This window comes from Pezoporus wallicus, unplaced genomic scaffold, assembly GCF_028554395.1.
Source record: "Pezoporus wallicus isolate ANWC-B61680 ecotype Strahan unplaced genomic scaffold, APGP_CSIRO_Pwel_v1 contig_14159, whole genome shotgun sequence".
NCBI lineage: Eukaryota > Metazoa > Chordata > Aves > Psittaciformes > Psittacidae > Pezoporus > Pezoporus wallicus.
Genome location: NW_026642380.1, coordinates 645,144 through 661,032, shown reverse-complemented (window position 1 = coordinate 661,032; position 15,889 = coordinate 645,144). Strand labels below are relative to the sequence as shown.

Below are 15,889 nucleotides of genomic sequence, written 5' to 3'. Positions count from 1 at the left end.
TACACAGAGCAGTCCCTACGCTCAGTGCTGCACCCACCTTTCACAAAACTAAGGAAATGTGCTTTCTGTACAGGACTTTTATTGAAACCAAGTTACTTTAATTTTACACTAATGCCTCGGTGCATCCTTTAAAAGGAAAGGAAGGATTTGCTTTAAAAAGTATTTGTACAGAAGACAACAGATCATAGAAATGAACACGGGAACATCAACAACCCCTAGAACATGCAGAGCCCGCGCTGCGCTGTGCGGGGCAGGAGGAAGGAAATCTTCTCTAAGCTTCACATTGGATTCAGTTTCAGGAACAGACCCCAGTGCTGAGCAGAACCAGTGGCGCTTCCTGGGAATGGAGACCTGATAACCCTCAGTCAGGTTTCAGCCTCGTAGATGAATCCCATGTTAAGTGTATGAGCTGACAGGAGAACTCTCCAGGAGCTCTCCGGTCAGTGTGACAGGCCTCAAGGCAGCAGTTCCTCCTCGTGGTCACCCTGCCTGTGCCCAGCCTGTGTTGCAGGGCACCACGAACCCCACACCACCAACCCAGGGCTCAAGCTTCATCACCAAATCGAGCTTCCCCTTCCCCACCTCAACAACTTCCTCCCACCTCGAGAAGCCACTTTCCTGGGCCAGAAAGATGCAGCTTCCTTCATCACCCATCTGATGCTTCTGTGAGCTTTCAGTTCTGTTCCTTCCCCTGTGAGATCCAAGCCTTCAGCCCTGCAGCCCTCGCCCACGCAACAGCAGCTTTGGTCAGCTGGGCCAGGGCCCATGACTTGAGGGCTGGCTGGGGCAGAAATGCAACGCTCACAGCTGCCAACATCTGGCAGAGCAGCCCCTGTCCCCTGACAGCAGCACAGCAGCAGTGTACCTGGCCTGACATTTGGTTATTAGCCTTGGGTTTGGGTTTATTTTCTTCTCAGAGGAATACACGTTACTACATCCTCTGAAAGAGCTTTTCCTCCCCGGCCCCTACAGAAAGTCACCATCCATCAACTCCAACCTCCTACCCTTCTCTGTCCTCACAGCGGTCGCCTGCAGAGCAGAAGCACAAGCAGCAGATACCTGGCACCTCATCCATCAGATCAGCAGATTGGCCCCCAGTTTCACCTTAGTGAGGGACATTAGTACTCGTTTTAGTCCACCCTCAAAAGAACAACAGGAGAAACAACATGTGAGAAAGCAGAGACATTATTGCAACCTTAACTATATGCAACTGCCTCCTTTACTGTATTGGTTTAGCACACACTAAGGGGGGGGAGATGAGGAAGAAGTGAGGATGAAGAGGCAGCCATTGCCATTTCAAAAGGCTGAGGTGGTCCAGCACCCTCTCCTACCACCTGCACAAAGACCTCCAGGAAAAGGAAGGCTCCACACAGTGGCAGCAGCACCCACATCCTGCAGTGCCCAAAGCTGTTCTCGTTACTCCCACCATCACCCTCACAACCTCCACGTGCTAATACACTCCATAACCACGTGAGGCTAGATGTGCAGGGAGAGGCACCTGGATCTCTGATACTTGTAGGAAGTGGGAATTCACACACAACCTCTCCTTGTCCCTGCCCCATCAGGTGAGCTCCAAACCACCCCCAGCCCCATCCCTGCAGCCGGACAGTTGCCAGCAGTCCTGTTCTCCACTTGCACGCTCATAGGTAAGTGCAAAGCTACATGGACACGGGGTGAGCATGCACGTAACCCCCCGGAGCCGGACACAGCACCCGCCCAGCCGGGGAGGTTGGAGTTGGGACAGGAAAAGAAACAAATAATAGTAATAATCCCTTCAAGTAATTGAAACCAGCCCATGCTTGAGGCTAACACTGCACCGGAGCAGTGACCAGCTGGGCCTGTTTGGGGTGATAAGGCAAAAAAGTCTGAAGTCCTGGAGGGATGGAAGAATGAGGAGGCGTCAGTAGTGAAAGACTCAGTTATCCTGTAGGTTGCTTCTCCACACTCCTGTGATTCTCATCTCCAAGTGACCAGCACCAGCTGCCCCCAGTTACTTCTGCACACAGCTCGGCCAGGCAAGGCCCCCACAGACAGCAGAGAGGATGATGTAGATGATGACCTGGAGAGAGAAAACAGGCACTTCAGGCAAGAACTGCCCCTCCACAGCCACAGCCCAGTGCTGCTTCAGCCTGGCACCCAGCGCTTGGAAAGCCCACATTAGCAAACCCCACCATCGCCGTGCTGGGTTTACAGCTGAGACCCTGCCAGGCACAGAGCTGAGAACACAGCAAGGTGCTGGGGGCATGTTCCACAGCTGAACCTGACTTCAGAGTTAAAGGTTATTGTGCTCCATACTTACAATTGATACTATGACGATGACGATGGTAAGCTTGAGGTTCTTCATACACATGGCTCTAGCAAGGTTCCTGCTGGTAGTTTTGAAAGTGACTGACTACAAGAGAAAGTCAAACAGTCCATTCATTCCTGAAGCTGCATCCCAAGAACCACATGCTTTTCCCAGCTACTGTCTCCCTAATAACCCAAAGCAATCACCTCCTCCAGAGATCCCCAGGGGAAAGGCTTCCAAAGTGCACAGTGCTCTACTAGATAACATAATGCTCTGTGACTACATTAAGCTAGGGGGGGAGAGGGGGTGTCAGTCTTCTCTCACTTTGAAACACCCCATGAACCTCCACAGTTTTTTCCAGGCTACTTCGGAGAACAATTTGGGTTTATTGGTGGTGGGGTTTTGTTTAAATCAGCTGCACCTCCCCTTTTGACACACTAGACCAACTCTACAGGCTTCCAGTCTGTATGGATCAAGCTGACTTGAGTCCAGGCTGCAAGAGAAGGTTTCATTATGATCTTCAGCTTCCCTATTGCTTCATATACAGGAGGGGCAGCTGCTCCTCAGGACTGGGGCAACTGAGTCACCCACAACTCCAAAGAAAACACAGGGTGTCCTCATTCCCTCATGGAGCAGCAGGGCTGGGGTGCAGCTTGTCAAACAGCTACAAGGAGTGGGGGGATAAGACACAACTTGTGTGTGACACAGGAAAGGATCTGTAGGTATCTTATCATAGAATCCCAGACTGGTTTGGGTTGAAGAGACCTTAAAGCTCACCCAGTTCCACCCCCTGCCACACGCAGGGACACCTTCCACTAGAGCAGCTTGCTCCAAGCCCCTGTGTCCAACCTGGCCTTGAACACTGCCAGGGATGGGGCAGCCACAGCTTCTCTGGGCACCCTGTGCCAGCGCCTCAGCACCCTCACAGGGAAGAGCTTCTGCCTAAGAGCTCATCTCAGTCTCCCCTCTGGCAGGTTAAAGCCATTCCCCTTGGCCTGTCCCTACAGGCCACTCTCCAAAGCCCCTCTCCAAAGTGATGATGCTTCAGTCTCTTTAAAAGCAGCTCAAGATACTGATCATCACCCCCACTCCTCCCCAATGATGCACTGACACCATTCCCCATTTCTAAGTCCTTCCCCAGACTTACCGAATCCACAAGATTCTCTGTTTTATCGATGAGCAGCTCCAGTTTCTCTCCTCTTTGTGCCACAAGGTCTGGAGAAAGAGACAGAAATCCAAAGCTGCAGGTAGAATCCCAGTGGGAAATGCTGCATCCCACACCCCAGCTCTGCTGCCATCCTGGAGCTCTTGGCACAAAGCACTTCCCAGCTTTTTGGAGGCAGGAGTACTTAAGGAGCAGTTTCATAGCACATAGGCTATGTTTAGGGACTGACCTGACTCAATTTTGGTCAGTTCCAGACCTAAGACTCCATTTTAAGTGGCGAGACTTGTTAAAACCCAAACCAGAGTCTGACACACACACACACACACACACAAAGGATATGGAAGCTACCAAGGAGCACCTTGAGCAGCTGCAGCAAAGCCTCATGACAAGCAGTCTGAATCCAGAGCACTCTTCACCCCACCACAGCCCATGCAAGTTCATCTCAGCATGCTCCTCACACCCATCTGCCACCCTCAACCATGTGCAAGGCAAGTAACAGAGCAAACTCCGGGCTCCCCCGGCTCCTTCTTCATCCATTCACTCTGCCAAGAGAAGCCACCCCACATCAGCTGCACTCTGGTAACTCCCTGCAGGGATCCTGGGAATGCCGGGCACTGAGGGAAGCGGGTACCTATGTTTCGGACCATGATTCCTTTGAGTTCATCGATCTGAGCTTGTGTCTCTGCCACCTGGTCAGCGTTCTTGCTCTCCGAGTGGTATTTCTGGAACAAAGGAGGAGTCGGTGAGCAGAGGGACCCCCAGGACAGCCCGGGCAGGGATGTGACGTTTCAAGTTATCAGAGACATCATCAACAGTAACAGCACCGAGTGCAACAGCTGCTTTGAACCTTCTCCTCAGAGTTTTGGTTCTTAGGCAAAGGGGCAGGACTGGCCTGCCACCAAGGCTGCCCACTGGGTGTACTGGAAGTGCAGCCTCCCTCTCCAGTGTTACCTGTGCGCTGGACTCGAGTTCTGCCCTGCCTTGATCTCCTCCTCCAGCCTCAGCCTCACACCAAACTTCTGCAGTCACAGGAATCACCTGTAACAGTCCTGCTCTTGCACTACATGCAGCATTGGATCAGTAGGGCTCTGGGCTCAGGAAGCTTTAGAGCCATTTGTGGGAGAGCTTTCTGACATCACCTATATAGCTCCAATTTCCACGTATCAAAGCCTGGTGGAAAAGAAGAACTCAGTCCCACCCCAGAGAGAAATTAGTCTGATTTATTACACACAATGCCACACTGGCATTACCATTCAGGGCTTTCTATCTGCTGCATAACCCAAAGCACAGTTTCTGCAGTGAACTATGTGCAAGTCTGTGCTCCACATGGCCTCTGGCAGTGACTGAGGACACACCACAAACAGCTCCTCACAAACTCCAGTACAAATGGCAGGCAGCAGCAGTGCAAATCCTCACTTCACCTACCTCAGTGCCCTGGCTTCACCCTCCACCTCAACATGCAGCTACTGCTGCTGCAGAGGGTTGTAAAACCCACCCAGTGTCTACATTTACAGGCAGGAGTTATGCTCATGGCTCACCAGCAAAGGACCCCTCCTCCTGCACTGCAGGATCACCAAACTGGGCGCTTCCAGTAATCAGCAGGGAAAAAGCCAAGTCCTTCATGGAGAACAGCACCAGCACTAACCAGCCACAGCACACTGAGAACTTCCTGTACCACCACCTGTAGCTCCCCCAGGTACTGATTGTGTACAAGCTCTGAACCCCAATATTCCAAGGATATTTTATCTTTAACTCAAGGGAAGCCTCAAAACCAAACCCAAAAGCAAACTAAACCTCACCCCAAGCCAACACTGCCCAGGTTATGAAGTTGTCTGCAGTCAATTAGGGAATCTTAAGAGTCTTCAGCAGAAGATTCAAACCATTTTCCCTGTAGCCTGAGGTTCTGTGCACTATTAAGGCTATTGATCACGAGTCACAGGAGAGTCATTTATTCCTTCTATGTTTTCCATCTGCCTTCATTCATTTCATTTGAGATTCCATCTAGCAGCAGGTCTGTGCTTTCCCCAGGCTTTTTTCCCTTGCTGGTGCTGGAAGCTCACCTCTGCAGACCAGCACCAGGGAGGGTGGGAACTGCAGCATTCCCACAACATTAAGAGCTCTGGTTTTTAGAGCAGCCCAACCCCACACCTGGAGCATCTGCTCCCTGCTTTTCTTCCTGCTCTCCCTCACAAAACCCCCTCTGCAGCAGGGCGGGGTCACACATCAAGTCAATGCTCCATAAGACAAAGTACTCTAGGAAACACATCGCTTTGTGCCAGGGCTCTGTCCCACAGCCCTTCATATGCTCAGCACCTACCCAGACCCCACTGACGTGGGCTTCATCTTCTCTCCTAGCTGGAATCATACCAGTGGAGTGACTTGCCTTGCAAAGCCTACAATGCCTAGTCCCAGGCTTGGAATCCAGCATCATCCTGAACGCACCATGGCCTCAGCTGGAACGGGCAAGCTCAGGGTAAAGCAGATACTCCCCTCACTTTTGTAACACCCTCACACTTTGACTCTTGAGGCTGGAAGAGTGCAAGGAAAACCTCAACTCAGGGAACGCGGGAGGTTTTACAAGCTGTTTATCCTCTCTTTAACCTTCTACCTGTCCTGGGAATGGAAATCCTTGGAGCCCCTGTGCCAGCCAGCTGGAGAGCCTATCGTGGTTCTGTGTACAGCCCTTGGCTGTAACCCAAGCCCAGTTCTCTTTCCTCCTGAGAAGGACACAGCGCCGGAAGCAAACACCCTGTCACACTGTGCAGTAAAGGTGGGAGAAGCGAGAGCGGTTCAGGATTACCAGGTACTCAAGTTCTGAACTTTGGTTTAACAGAAACTGTGTGTTTGTCCCGCTCTTGGTGACATCAGCCTGCACTGGATGGTCACTGGAACTACACTGGACATTTCAAATGCTGCCATTAAGATCTAGTTTCCAGTGCAGTGACCAGCTAATGCCCATTAAAACCCATTTTTACGCCAAAGCACCCCAGCAGCAGGGTGAGAGTGGAGAGAACAGCCAGCTCCCCAGCTTTAAACTCAGGCTCAATGTAGTGCTTCAGCTCCAAGGGAGCAAACGCAAGGAGGATTTCTAGGGAGAAGTTTGGGGAACCCCATTTAGCAACAGATCTCACCAGCTGCGCAGCCAAGACGCTGGAGAACTCGCTGTTCATTGCATAGGGAAGAGCTGTCTGTGCTCTCGAGCCATACGTGGTCTGAAACCTCTTCTTGATTTCATTCAGGAAGTTGAAGGCTCTGGATCGTTCAAAGTCCTGCAAGGAAGAAAGGAGACCACATCCAGAGCTGTGCCAAGGAATAACAAAGTACATGGGGCAGGTAGAGAAACTGTAATTATCAGTTCATGCTGCACGTAATGTGATGGGATCTGACTGGTTATCTTGGGATTCAGCAGCAGCCATATTCCAGTCTCAGCCTCCTGGGGGTGGGATGGCAGCAGACTTTACCAGGGAATCCATAGCTCTAATTCTGTGCCTGGTACTTTTTTGCAGTGAGGGACAAGGTTTTGCTATAACACTTCCAATTGCACTGACAATTCAAGGCTCTGTATCTAGACTCTTCTGCACTGGGGCTGCTAAGGCACAAACTAGGCAAAAGCAAGAACTCCACCTCAAAACTAATTATTCACATGCATTTGAGTTCCAGGCTTACACTTCAAAGTTGTAACCGATGTGAGTGGGAACATAAGCAGCAGCTCCAATGGAAAAAAGGCACCTCAGATCAGCACCCACTATTGAATTTCCTTGACATATAAATACAAGAAAAGCCAAAACCTGCAAAGAGCCTGTCTGGGCAACAGCTGTAACCAAACCACTTACATCATCTGTGATGCAGAGGTATATAATCCTGTCTTGGCAGATGTAGTGAAACAGGTAACTGCAAAGAAGAAGAAAAAGAAGGTCATTTGGAGCTACCACGGGACTAACCTTCTAGAACACACTTCTGCCTGCAGGGCCCTCGAGGGCTGGAGAAGGAGGGCAGCACGTTCCAGTGGCTCTACAAGAACTCAGACAGATGCCAACATATCCCAGCTCTCTTTGTTTAGGTAAATGTTTCCACTCCTATAAGCTACAGGGAATCAGAGACCACCTATGTGTTAAAGGATCACTGGCCTCAGGTACTGCACAGCACTCCCTGCTTAGCAATAATGCTGCGGGTCATTTAGTTGCCAAACAACTTCAGGTCCACGTCCTTCCAGCTACTTCCTTGTAAAAGCAAAACCCAGGGGTAAGATTCGTGTCTAATCCTAACCAGTGTGCACAAAAGCATCCATTCACCAGCTCACATGTGGTAAGAGCTGCAGTTAATTGGGGTGATCAGGAAGAGAACCCCTTAGTGAGCCTCTATTGCACAGTGACTTGCTTCTATAACCTTGTCTGTGTGACCACCAGGCTGTGCCATTTGGTTTTCAGCACAAAGGCTAATGGACAAAGCAACCCCAGCACAAAGCAAATTAGAACAGTAATCAGGCTTGAATCCATCATCCAGGTTAACCATTCATGTAAAGATGTGGTGCTGAGCAAACACAGACATTAGTTAAAGGCAACCCTCAGTATCCTGAAAAACAGTGCAAACCAGCTCAAAGCATTATTTCCTACCACAATTAAGCCAAGCTGTTATTTTAGGCTCATACCAATCTCTAGGACAATTCAAGTTTTCACCTATAAAACACACTGTGGTGCTCCTGAAACTTGGCTTTGTAGTTGGTTGAACAGCACTCAAGGAAAAGATGATACAAAAGAAAAGAACTACTATAAAATGACAACAGCAAAGATTCAGCATCTGAAGTATGTTACACCACAGGGCAGGCAGCTTCCCCAGAAAGCTCTGCCCAGGGACTTTTAGGGCTCCCAAACCAGGGAAGGATGTGGGGAAACTACCTTGATTCTTATCTCTTGAATGCTCAGGCAGCCAGAACAGCTTCAACACAGCAGCTCAGGCACCTCTGTGAATGCAGCCATGCTGCCAGTTCCACAAACAGAGCTGGAGTGAGGCCCAATGTGTCTAAATGTGCTTTCTCCACAGTCTGTTCTTTAGTTTGCACACCAGCACATTGACTTACCTACTACACATGTGCAGTGAGTCAGCACAGGCTCAGGTGATGCAGCATCTAATCCCTCCATCCTATCAGCACTGACCCAGGGCTGTTCAGAGCTCTGTGCAAGCCTGGGAAGAATCCTTCCATCCCACAGACTGGGTCTGTGGTAGGTCAGGATGACCTGTGGAGTCTGTCAGCATGACTTATCTTCAAGCAACCAGGAGCCACAAGTGATCCAGCTGAGAAGCGTGATGCTCTTACCCAAAGCCATTACCTAGCCTCAGCAAAGCCAGCAAAAGACTCCCCAGGGCAAACACCGGACTCCAACAGCTTAATTTCCACAGTTGAGCACCCTCCAAATCCCTCTGGAGCTGCATAAAAGTAGATAACCTGGGTTTGTATCAACTGCCTCAGTACTTACTGCTTAAGCTAAATTCAAATCCTGGTCATGCTGCAAAGTTCTGGAGAAAAAGAAGCAGCTGTTGAGCTGACAGCACATTCCGTGGGCATACATACACATCCAAACCTGGCTACACTCCATTTATTCCAGTCCCCATGCACATTCACCAGCCTCTCCCTGTACCCAGCAGAGCAGCATTACTCACTTCCCATGTGAATAGGTCAGTTTGTTGTTTTCAGAAGGGATTTTCGCCAGGATCTGCTCCGTCACCTCCAGGAAGTTCCCTCCACACCAGGCATGTTTGGCAAGGATGGTTGTGCCCCTCGCCACAACAGCGAACAGGATAGCCATGGCTTCACCTGGAACAAAACACCGCAAGGATCACACTCGTGTGCTCTGCCAGAGGAGGCAGCATCACCTTGAGGACTCCCTGAGCCCTCACCAGGAGGGAGGCAGAAGCTTGTTCAGTACTTGGACAGGATGCCACTACCAGAAAGCTTCTCTCATTTCCTTTCAGTTTCTGTTCAGAACACCACCAAGGCTACAACAATCTCTAGAAGATTCTTCTCACTGCAGCTCCCAGGCATCCTACAGTCAGTGGCCCCATAATGAATTCTACCGACCTTGGTTCCACTTAGGTTTCCAGTGATCATTAGTACATTTCTTTGCTCTTTAACTGACCCTGGGTTTTTTTCTTGCTTGTTGAGAAAAACAAGGTTTTTGCCTGCAGCCAGCGAGCTCCAGTTCAGAAAGGAAGTCACAATCTCGCAGCTACACTAACAGCAGCCCCCATCCCTAACGCATGACTGCTCAGGGGCGAGGCCTTGGCTTTGATTGCTATCAAATTCAAGTAGAAAAACTGCCACTGTGTGGAGTCACCCCACACACATCCCCTTTTCATGGTCTGGAGACACTCACTGGGTGCCTGCTGTCCCAAGACTGCTATAAAAGCACCCAACCCTGTCTCAAAGCAAGACAGCACCTTTGCAAGCTGACCATCCTCAGGAGCACACCAGTTCTAAAGCCAACGTATCGAACCAGGCAGGTTACAGTATTCGAGGGCCAGCCCTCTGTGAAGTCTCCAGAGCTGGAAGAACATGTCTGCTGCCATATAACGGGACACAATCAGCTGAAGTATCATCCTGTTAATCTACTGTCAGAGCCAAGTTTTAACATGTGAAACCACATGCCAGACCACAGCTGTGACATCTACTCAGCTGATCCAGTACCTCCATAAGCCTCTTTTCTGCTTAGGAAAGACTTAGGAAGACTTTTGACCCTGCAAAACCCCCAAAATCTTATTTTTCACTTTGCACTTGTCCGCTCTCACGTTGCCTCTCTTGGTTTGTACCTACAAACCTCTGTTGTGGCTGGAAAGCTCACACATCTGTCTCAACACAACCACACACAACTGAGGTGTTCAGAGCCAGCACTGCTGAAGGAAGCAGAAGGCAAAGGATGAGTTTGACAAGAGGCCACAGCAAGCAAAGCAGGAAGCAGAACGGTGAGAGGACTTGAAGGACACTGCTCTGGAGCAGAGCACCCAGCCAAGTGTGCTCTAGAAAGCCTGAGAGGGGTCACAGTGCCAGCAAAGGAGACAGGAGAACATGCCAGATGAAGCCTCACACCGTGCACATGTGAGTTCCCAAACAGGCCAATTCTCCTTTACTCCTCCTGGCCAGTAACACAACCAAAGGGCATCAGCAACTGAAGGGGGTGGAAGCCCCAGACCACTCAGAAGCAGCCCGCCTAAACAGATCTACCGCTTTCACTTCCTCCTGGGCTAAAGCTGCCTCTCCTCCGACCAGACACGTGCCCCTTCCCTCTGCCAAGGGCACAGGGAACCCCCCCTGTGCTGCTCTGCACCACTCGCTGCTTCTTCACCCTGTCTCAGAGCAAGATCTGTGGTCAGAACAAAGGCAACTTGTTGCATTGCTGCTCTGAGATAGCAGCTTCCCTTGTCCTCACTCACCAAGTGTTCCACATCACTTGTTTCCCTCCCACCACTCCCATCTGGAGCCAATCTCATCTGGACACGGCTCTGGGACTTGAACAGGATTTACACCCAGCTTGCACAAAATCTGCTAAGAAAAAGGAAGGTGAAGAGTACCCAAACTAACAGACCCTCTGCCCTGTCCCCCTCCAATTCTGAAGCAAGCAAGCTCCAGCTCACCTAAAACCGTGGCTACAAAGAGGGGACAAACAGGCAGGTTTGGGTTTGTTTTGTCCCACAGTCACAGGTATGCTGGCTTGCAGGCTCACAACTGCCCTCTGACACTGAGGCTGTCAGCATCACAGAGAGTACCCCCCCAAATTCATTTACATCTAAGAGGAGATCTTTAAACACAAGGACAGGTGGTGCTTATTAGGGTCAATGAAGCAACACCAATGTCCACCTGAAGGTGACTGTGGAAGTCACAGCACATGGAAAAGCAAGGGTAACAGCTTTTTGCTCTCACACACTTTCTAAGGAAACTCCTCAGCACAAACAGAGGAAGAGCATAAAGCAGAGAAGGAAGCCGTGATTACTCACTATCTGCAACACAAAAAAGAAAAGAAAGCTCAAGAGCAGGTCCCAGCAGAAGGAAGAAGGTCTTCACACCGTGTCCTCTGAGGCATGTTCTCACATGCTATCATGGAGGAAAAGAGTTCACATTACAAGGTTACAGAGGGCAAGAATCACCATTAACTGTCACCCAAGCAGCCACTCACTGGAGCATAAGAGTTTATCACAAGCTCCTTCTGCTCTTCCACTCCTCAAGGCATCCCACTGAGCCAGGCCTTGGTCTGGCCGAGTGCTGCCATTTGTAATGCCACAGAAGTTCAGGGCTTTTGTATCCCCAGTGAGAAACACCACAAAGAGCAGGTAATAGCTTCAAGCAGCAAGGAGGTGCCCCACGGTCCAGCCCCAGCCGAGGTTACAACTCTCACAGTACTTGAGCTTTAGGGCTGCTCTTGCTCCCCACTCTGCTCTTCTACAGTTCAGAGTTGCACAAAGGCAACGTCCCAGTTTAGAGTTTCAAAACATCCTTCCAGGGTGTCCCACTATCCCTTGCAACACTTCAACTACCAGGAACCTCATGTGACAAGCAGAGAGCCACGACATTTAGAAAGCCGCTTTGAAGCCCGACCACAACCTTCTCCCTCCCAGCACCACCGAAGCATTCTGCCGGATCACATCTCACAGCATCTGAGCTGCCCCACCACAGAGAAGTCCATCTTCCTTCCAGAAAGCTGTACCAGAAGAGCTCTCAGGCTGATCACCTGCATCCACACTCGAGCTTGTGCACACTCACCAGAAGACCTCAGCAGCCCACACATAAGTTTGGCTTCTTTCTAAGCCAGCTTTAAAATACTGCATCAACCACTCACTGATGGCATTAGAGCAGGAAAAGTACACAGACTCCAGTGATATTTTGCTGCCTCTGACCTTACAAAAAACTATCAGCTCTTCAAAGCACAGTGCTACAGACATGGAAGTCTGAGGGTCTCTAAGCAAGACTCTAATACTCCAAGGCTCACCTACCTCTAGTTAAACATGAGTAAATTACTAATCACAAGTCGCACCTCCCCAGACCTGAAGAGGCCAAAAGCTTTATTCAGCCTGCTGCCCACAGCATTGTTAAGGTGGGAGCATTTGGACCTGGCACTGAGCAGAAGTAGAGATTATTCAGAGTTAAAACATAAAGGAAAAAGAAATTCCTTAGAGCCTTCCCACTGGAGCCATTACCTCCACCTGAAGAAGCTGTAACAGAAGAGAAGCCAAACCAAAACCCAGACCCAACAAGTCCACAAAGCTGAAACAAAGCCAGGCCTTGGATTACATCAGTTAAAAGCTTATCACACCAGAGACCAGGGCAGCACAGAGCTGATCCTGATCTTGTATAAAGTAATGATTAACAGCCATGCAACTGCTCCTCGTTTCTCCTGGTTAAAGAGACAGCAGCTTACTCCTGACACAGCTACAGGGAGGGCATAGTTTGTCCAGGCAAAAAAAGTAATACCTGTGGGAAAATACAGATAGACAGACAGATAGATAGACCCATTTCAACTGCCCAGCCCTTCAAAAGTGACTCTCTACAAGCTCAGGCTCCCTGTGTCCCACACCTTAGCTCTAATTTAGCCAGAAGATGCAAACCACACAAGCTGCACTTTATTCTCTTCTCTACTCACTCCACACTGGATCTCTTCAGGTGCTGCCAACCCTCATTTCCCTAACAAATCAAAGAACTTGTGAGCATTACCACAGCACACTGAACTAAACCAGGAGGAACTGATTATACAACCATGTTCCTCGAGATCCACCACAATACAGTTGTCTGCAATGTTTTGGCCAGTCCAGAAATGGAACCAGACCCATGTCAGTGCATGGTACAACACCAAGGCACAGCCAGGGACACACAAACACAACTAAACCTCTTGAGCAAAACCCTTCCCTACCACACACACTGCAGGAGATCAGCAGTGTGCAAAGCATCAAGTGACCAACCTCAGAACAAGGCCCACAATCAAAGAGACACCTTAATCCCAGAGTAGCAGAACTCCAGGTTCAAACTCAGCATTATAAAGTGGTTTAGACAACCCACAAAAGCCTCTTTTCTTTTAACACTGGGTATTTTCAGGTCTCATATTAGCGAGGAGAGAGTAAGTAGCACTGAGTAGCACCACAAGTAAGGTGACACTCGCTGCCACTGTAGGACCCCACAGTCCTGCCACAGCAAGGACATCAACTCACTGGACCCACAGCTCCCAGCTTTACTTCCGAGACAGAAACTACATCCTTGGCAATGACACCTGCCCCCAGCTTTGAGCAGGATGGATTAAATGAAGTAAAACAGCTTAAAATGGAGTATGTTTCTCTCTGTAAGCAGCGCCTCATGCAGTCCTGTGAAACTCATGCAACACACATCTATTAACTGTTAGAGAGTATCTCTGCTCAGAAGTTACAAGACTCAGGAACGATATCCATTAAAATCAACCCCTTTGTATAACCTAGAGATCACAGCTGGTTTCTGTCTAAACTTACAATACTGAATGGCTGGAAGTAGCCAAGACCAAACCATCCTAAAAGAAAAACTCACTTGGAGACACCAGACACCCAATAAACACCACGGATCCAATGAACTCCATAAGCAGTGCCAGAAGCATCTGGCAGCCCAGGGAGACGAAGCACAAAGGTGGGTCAAGCAATGCATTTGTATGGCGATTTACTCATGGCAAGTCATGCTCTGCTGTCTGCATGGTCTCCCATGGTACTGGAGAGAAGGGCACCAAAAACCCTGCACAGCAGCTAAAACACAGGTTGTCTTCAACATGACATTTAAACACTTCACTAGGGATGGCTGATGATTTTCAAGTGAGGCACAAACCAACTTGTTTGTTGCTGTGACCTCACTGAAGATCTCCCATAACCTATCTGACGGTTAAGAGAGCTGGGACAAGAAGGGAGCCCAGAAACCTGCACCCAACCTTTATCAGCAGCACTGCCCCTCTTGTTCTCCACCAGGAGACTGACAGCCTCAGAGCCAGCTAGTACCAGAGGAGGTCACTGCTTACATTTCCAGAAAGCCTCCTTACAGAAAGCACAGGGCATCCTACTCCAACTGGTTCCAACCATGAAACGAGCGTGTTGCAACCCTGCAAATTGCAAACAGCCCCACTGAAATAAGGTCATTTCTAGTGACTCCAGCAGCAAGTAGCCTCGACTTCCCTTTAACCTTCCCCTGGCATTGCAATAAGTTATTATTTCCTTAAAGGACATTCCAACACTGAGCCCTGTAGTTTATTTGCTCATTTTAAGTCTGAGAAGCACAACATTCATAGAATCCCAGGCTGGTTTGTGTTGGAAAGGGACCTCAAAGCTCACCCAGTTCCAACCCCCTGCCACGGCCAGGGACACCTTCCACTAGAGCAGCTTGCTCCAAGCCCCTGTGTCCAACCTGCCCTTGAACACTGCCAGGGATGGGGCAGCCACAGCTTCTCTGGGCACCCTGTGCCAGCGCCTCAGCACCCTCACAGGGAAGAGCTTCTGCCTAAGAGCTCATCTCAGTCTCCCCTCTGGCAGGTTAAAGCCATTCCCCTTGTCCTGTCCCTACAAGCCCTTGTCCAAAGCCCCTCTCCAGGTTTCCTGCAGCCCCTTTAGGCACTGGAGCTGCTCTGAGGTCTCCCCTTCAGGAGCCTTCTCCAGGCTGACCCACCCATCTCTCTCAGCCTGGTTGCAGAGCAGAGCCGCTCCAGCCCCCTCATTCAGGTACCAAGTCAAAGTTTAGTACCCTCCCTGTTCGCAGAGCTCAGTGCAGATGCCCCACTTCATCCCTTCGGGAACAGATCCCAGGATGAATCCGGTTTCTGTTCCAGGCCCCTCACCCGTTCCGGAGGGCAGTGAACCGTGTTTTGGAGAGGGGCAGGGAAACAGGACCCGCGGTACAAGCGGCTCTCCAGGGAGGCAGCGGGTGCGCCCCCAGCACGCCGACACCCCCGGGGGTAACCGCAGGCAGTTATCGCGATCCGGTCCTTCAACTCCCCGGGTGCCCGGGGCTCCGAGCTCCGCCACACGGCGCACCGGGGCCAACCGCAGCACCAACGGCCTTTACCCCCAACCACACACTGCCTTCCCCGCACGCCAGCACCCGCTCCCGGAGCTCCCCAAACCCCGCTGATACAGAACGAGGCCTCCGACCCCGGCAGCACCCAGCCACCCCCCGACCGCCACGGCTCCCGGCCTCCCGGGCCCAGTCAGTGCCGGCCCCGCCGCGGCCTGCCGCCGCCGGGGGAGGCAGGGGCAGACCCGCACGCTGTGAGGGCACCAGGCGGCTCTGCCGCAGGCCCCGGTTCCCCCCCCCATCCCCGCGGGCCCCGTCCCCGCTCACCGGCCGCCGCGACAGGAGGGGCCGTTCCCTGGGCACCACCGCCCGCCGCGCTCGGGAGCAGCCCCCCCCCCTCCGCGCCTACCCCGGGTCACCGGAACGTTGTTTCCGGTGGGAC

At 50.9% G+C, this 15,889-nt stretch overlaps 1 protein-coding gene across 1 annotated transcript; it reads right to left on the bottom strand.

Moving 5' to 3' along the window:
• Positions 1-57: 57 nt before the first annotated feature.
• Positions 58-15,839, bottom strand: VAMP7 (vesicle associated membrane protein 7). Its single transcript, XM_057429592.1, has 8 exons — positions 15,775-15,839; positions 9,111-9,264; positions 7,286-7,343; positions 6,584-6,721; positions 4,084-4,174; positions 3,435-3,502; positions 2,300-2,392; positions 58-2,059 (listed from the first exon to the last, which is right to left on the bottom strand). The coding sequence occupies exons 2-8, from the start codon at positions 9,254-9,256 to the stop codon at positions 1,991-1,993; spliced, it is 663 nt and encodes a 220-aa protein (XP_057285575.1). The 5' UTR covers positions 9,257-9,264; positions 15,775-15,839; the 3' UTR covers positions 58-1,990.
• Positions 15,840-15,889: the final 50 nt, after the last annotated feature.

What these genes read in the sequence shown, in the direction of transcription:
- VAMP7 (XM_057429592.1), bottom strand. Translation starts at nt 9,256, where the DNA reads ATGGCTATCCTGTTCGCTGTTGTGGCGAGGGGCACAACCATCCTTGCC. An exon ending in ACCTCTGCATCACAGATGAT is followed by an intron (nt 6,722 to 7,285) that starts GTAAGTGGTTTG and finishes TCTTCCTTGCAG; the next exon opens with GACTTTGAACGATCCAGAGC. An exon ending in CAGAGAATCTTGTGGATTCG is followed by an intron (nt 2,393 to 3,434) that starts GTAAGTCTGGGG and finishes TTTCTCTTGTAG; the next exon opens with TCAGTCACTTTCAAAACTAC.